At 18.4% G+C, this 6,000-nt stretch overlaps 1 protein-coding gene across 1 annotated transcript; it reads right to left on the bottom strand.

Moving 5' to 3' along the window:
* Nucleotides 1–620: 620 nt before the first annotated feature.
* INS49_002074 (uncharacterized protein) lies at nt 621–1,504 on the bottom strand (the record flags this gene model as incomplete). The annotated part of the gene is made up of 2 exons (XM_043162889.1): nt 621–623; nt 833–1,504. The coding sequence occupies 2 exons, from the start codon at nt 1,502–1,504 to the stop codon at nt 621–623; spliced, it is 675 nt and encodes a 224-aa protein (XP_043031395.1).
* Nucleotides 1,505–6,000: the final 4,496 nt, after the last annotated feature.

Raw genomic sequence — 6,000 nt, 5'->3', positions numbered from 1 at the left:
ATTTAATTAAATAAAGTTTTATTATTAATAATTATTTATTTTTATAATATTAATATTAATTATTTAATTAATAATAATATAAATTTAATATTTATTTATTTTATTATTTATAATTATTTATAAATAATTATTAATTATATTTAAATTAATTATATAAAAAAATTATAATTATAAATTATAAAACTTTTTTTTTATTATAAATTATTTAAAAATAATTATATATTATTATATATAAACTTTATTTATTAATATTTTAATATTAATTATTTATAATATTTATTATATTTAATATTATTATTTTTTAAATAATATATTTATAATTATATAATAAAATAAATAATAATATTAATATATTTATTTTAATAATTTATAATAAATTATATTTTTAATAATATTAATAATATTATTTAATATAAAATATAAACTTTTTATAAAAAATTATTTATTTTTTTAAATTTATATTATATTTATATTAATTATTTTAATTTAATAAAATTAATTAAAAATAAAAAATAAAAGTAATTAATATTAATTAATATTAATATTTTATTTATTTATTAATAAATTATATTATATTTAATAAAATATTATTAATATAAAAATAAATAAATATATATAAATTACTTTTTTAAATTAATTTAAATTTATATTATATATATATATTATATTTTTATTATATTTAAATATAATATTTAATTAATATATTTTTAATAATTTAATTTAAAATTATAATTTAAAATAAGTTTAAATTAAATTTTATATTTTCTTTTTATTTAAAAGATTTTTAATTTTCAATTTTTGTTATTATTATTAAATAAATATTTAGATGCACCTTCCACCATGCGAAACCCTCCTTGTCGTACAATCTGCACAGTTGCTGCATCACTGGATCATTGGAATCCTTGACCAAGAACGTTTTCGTGACGTTCGTGTCGACCGGGTGCTCCACTCCATAGACATCAGTGTAACCTTTCGATCCGGTTAGGTGATAAGGGTCGATTCCATCGTCGTATATCAGTCTGAGGTCCATCTTTCTGGGAACGAACTTTTCGAGGAATGATAGATCGGGCGATGCTTCGAGCACACCGAGCTTCACGTAGGATATGATGTCCCGTGGGTGATTCAACGGTGTAGCTGTGCTGAGGACCCTCATCCTAGCCTGAATACTGTTGACAAACCTCGTGGCTTTGCTGGCCTCTGCCTTGGCATAATGCGCCTCGTCCAAGATGAGGAAGTTGAATACCAATTTTAGAACTTCGTCAATCTTCGTCACCTCGATGTTCTTGTGCTTGTCTTCCTTTTCCTTTTTGGCTTTCGCCTTGCGCTTGCGTCCAAGTTTCTTCGGCTCGGGTGTCGGGTCACCTTCGGTTTCATTGCCGTCCAGTCCAACATCTAGTGTGGAGCTGAAAAACATGCGCATAGCCGCAACGGTCTGCTGAACCAGGCTCGCGAGAGTGAGGACGAGGTTCGGTAGGTATACTTGTTGCCCGCTGCTGTCGGCCATTCTTCCGTCCTCGGCGTGCATCAAGTCAATTAGGCCGGTGAATATGACTGTCTTGCCGACACCACAGTCACTGGCCAAGAAGCCAAACCGCAGAGCACCACGCACGAGCTGTCTTAGCTTTGCAATCTCTAAATATGGGTCAGTATGACATACACTTTGATATGGGAACGAATTGAAATGTGTTAAGAAGCTGATCATCTACCGAGAGCCCTGCTAGATGTTCAGTTTCTTAACAGAGTACTTACCAATCAACTGGTGAGCCTTGTAGCAACGGTACCTGTTGGCAAGTACGACCCTCGTCACTTGGGAGGCTACTTTAGTTATCCCCTGCGGGGCACGTAGCCTCTCAGAACTTAAATAGAATAATACCAATATATAATTGCTTTCCATATAATTATTATACATATAAGAAACTTATTAATATTAATTAATGATTATAAGTATTATAAATTAATAAGATAAAAAAGGCAACTTTATAAGGATTTCCTTAACTTAAAAATTATATCTTCTTTATTAATAAACGTTATATAGCAATAATTGCTTTTTTAAGCCTCCTTGCATTATTAAACTTCCTAAGTAAATATTATAAAGATTAAATAAATTAAGTAGCATTTTCTATAATATTTATATATATATTTATTGCTATTTAAGAAATATATATTTATTATATATAAGACTTTATTAAAAATAAACTTATTTTTAAATCTTTTTTAAGATTTAATAAAATTTAATAAAGCTTTATTTTATTAATAAATAAAGCTTATAATTATTATAATTATTAAATAAATAAAGCTTATAATTATTATAACTATTAAAGCTAATATAATGTTATATTATAAGTAAGTATAAATTATGCATTATACTTTTAGCTAATATAAAAGAACTTAATAATAAGAAAAAGCCCTAACTTTTAAGGCTTAAAGAAATTAATAACTTTTTCCTTTTAATAATTATAACTTACTTATTATTAAATTATTATTATTAACTTATTTTTAAATATTATTTATTTTATTAATATTTCTTTATTTTATTAATCTTATTTCTTATAATATTTATTATAAAAACTTATAAGCATAGCTAATAATGCTAAGGAGCTATTAGCTTTTATTAAAGGGTATATAGTTAATAAAATGCTTGTTTAAATTTTAATTAACTTAGCTTATTATAAATATATTAACCTAAAATTATAATTTATAACCCTTACATAAAAAGTATTAATAAAATACTTAATTACTTATTTAATAAGTATTTTAATAAGTTATATATAATAAAATCTTTATAATAATGATTTTTTTATTATTTATTATAAGAATTATATAATATGAATATAAGTAATATTTAAAATATTGCTAAATCCTTATTAATAATGCTTAAAAGTCTTTCTTTAAATGTAAGGTATTTATATAAAATATAATAATTAACTTATGGCATTATAATTAATTGCTATAACTTAAGCTAAGAAAAAATTAAAATGAATTAATAATAAGCTTTATAATGCCCTATTAACCTTAAAATTAAGCATAAATAAATATTATATATAATTTTAAAAATAATAATTATAAGCATAGCTCTTATAAAAGCTATAAGTAGGCTTTAAATAATAATAATTATTGGGAAAATAATCCTTAAGATAATATTTATTATTGCCATTAGCTTTAGGTATATAATTATAAAACTTAAACTTAGTAATATAATTTATTAAAAATTAGTATAGTTAGCAAGGCTTATTATTATTAATGGAAAGATAGAAATAAAGCTTATATTAAAGATATATATTATACTTAGCATAACCTTAGGCTACCTTGGAAATGCCTCTTTCGCTAAATAAGAAGTATAATTTATATAAAACTCTTTTCTTATAATATATTTTTAATAAGCGCTTAGATTTAGTAAAGTTAGCATAGTTTATAAAAACCTTTAATAATTCTTATAAGTATATTAAGGATTTATATAATTTGTTAAATAATAAGATAAAGATATTTTTTAATATTTATTATTATATTAAAATTTAACTAAGTTAATTTTATATAGTTTTTCCTTAAATGCTTAAAAATTAAGCTAAGGCCTATTATCTTTATTTTATAAATTAAATTAATATATTTATAATAATATATCTTAAAATTAAAATACATTTTAATATAAATCTTAATTATTAATATTATTATATAAATTAAATAATAATAATATTTATAAAGATAAAAGCATAAAACCTAAATAAAAACTTATATAAGGTTTTATATTTAATGCTTAATAAGCTATAATTTTATTAATAAGTATTAAATTAAAATTATGTTAAGAAAGATAATTTAAAAATAATAATAATTAAAGCTTATAAAGGAGTTCTTAAGCTAAAAATGGCTTTTTTTAAGTTAGCTTAATTATATAAAGAATTATTTTTAAATTTAAGATTTATAATAAAAATATAGCTTAGCTATATAATTATAATTTATATTATAAATAAAATCTTAAATTAATATTATATTAATTATAAATATAATGGTTAAAAGCTAAGGAGAAAATAATAATTATAATTTTAAGCATTTTAAGGAAATTAAAGATTTAGCTAATTAAACCCAAGTCATTTAAGCTTTAAGTAGTTAAGATCTTATAGTATTAGTTATAAAGCTTAAAGTAATAATACTTATAAAGGAGAAAGAAGATAACTTTAAAAGAAAAGATATTATATTTATAAAAAGAAGGGATATTAATTAATTAAACATTTAGCTAATAAATAATATTTAGTAAAAAAAAGCTACTTAATATAATATAAATATAAAAGTTATAAGAATAATTTTAATATTTTTTTAAGTAAGTTTAAGAAATATAAGATAAATAATAAAGATAAATTTTATAAATATAAAAATAAATAAAATTAAGATAATAATTATAATAGCAATGCTTATATTATAAAGATAAAACTTAATAAAAAAGTTTATTATATAAATATTAATTCCTTAGTTAATAAAGCATTTATATATTAAATTATTAAAGATAATATCTTTTAAATAAAGATAATTATTATAACTAGCTAATTTATTTTAAAGAATAAATATAATTAAATTTATTTTTAAGGAATTTTGCTAAATATAAAAGCATTATTAATATTTATAGCTAAATATAAGCAATTTCTTACATTATAATAAGAACATTTAAAGTATTAAATTAATATAACCGCTATAAAAAAAGCTAAAGTTAAATTTAATAATAAGATAATTATTAATTTGCTTAATATAATAAAAGTTTTTATCTTAATTAATTATATTAACTTTTATATTATTTAAGCATAAACCTTATTTCTGCTTTACTTAATAAATATAAATAAGCTTTAAGTATATTATAATAATATTATAAATGAAATAATTTCCTTTAATAATGTAATTATTATATTAATACTTAAAAAATAAAGTTACTTATAGTTTTTCTTAAATTAAATTATTAATGCTATATATTTCCTTTTAAAGATAGAAATAAAGAGACTTTATCATTACTTTAAATATTTATTAATAAATTAATTATGCTAAATGCTTAAAAAAGCTGGTAATTTAAATATTAATAAATAAGTAATAATAAAGATTAAAAAAATATATTATTATTATTAAATAAATAAACTTGCATTTAAGTATTTTAAGTTTATGTTATATAATAATTATAAATTTAATTATAAAATCTTAATTAATATAATATATTTAAGCAAACGCTCGGTTCTTTACGTTATAAATTAGGTTATTGCTTTTTAAGAAGCGAAATTCTTAAAATTTATATTTACAAAGACTGCATGGTAAATACTGCAAATGCTTTAAATTAATATATATTAAGAATTATTAAATATTATTAAATATAATATAGGAATAAACTTTATATTCTTAAAATTTTATTTAAAGGCATAAATAATGGGAATTAAATATAAATAAGTTCTTATAAAAGCATATTAATTTATTAAGAAAGTTAAAAGATATTATTAAGCTTTTAAATAAATATATAAAATCTTATATATTAAATTGCATAATAACATAAATAATAATGTTATCTTATAAATAGCTATAAAAGCTATTAATAATATTATTAAATTAAATAAATTAGTTTTTATGCTTTTAATTTTTAACGTTTATTTATAAGTATTATATAAGTTATTATTATTATTATTAATATAAAAGTAAGTAAAAGTTATTTTAAAGGCTATAAAGACGCTATAAAAAATTATAACTAAATAATAAGTATAAAATACATTAAATATTAAAATTAAACTTATCTTTAATATAAAATATTTGCTATAATGCAAAGTTTATATATATAAAGAGAAAGAAAGATAAAAGAATTTATATAAGATTATTATTATAAATAATTATAATATAACCTTAAATATGCTAAATAAAGCCATAATATTTAAATTAATAGTTATTTAATTATATTATTAAGATAATAATAAAGAAATGCAATCCTTATAAATAAAAGACTTAGTTATAAAACCTTAAATGCAATTTATTATATAATTACCA

The sequence above is a fragment of the Diaporthe citri genome (assembly GCF_014595645.1).
Source record: "Diaporthe citri strain NFHF-8-4 chromosome Unknown scaffold_1, whole genome shotgun sequence".
Classification (NCBI taxonomy): domain Eukaryota; kingdom Fungi; phylum Ascomycota; class Sordariomycetes; order Diaporthales; family Diaporthaceae; genus Diaporthe; species Diaporthe citri.
Note: the sequence above shows the minus strand (reverse complement) of the source record. Positions and strands in the feature narration are given on the sequence as shown.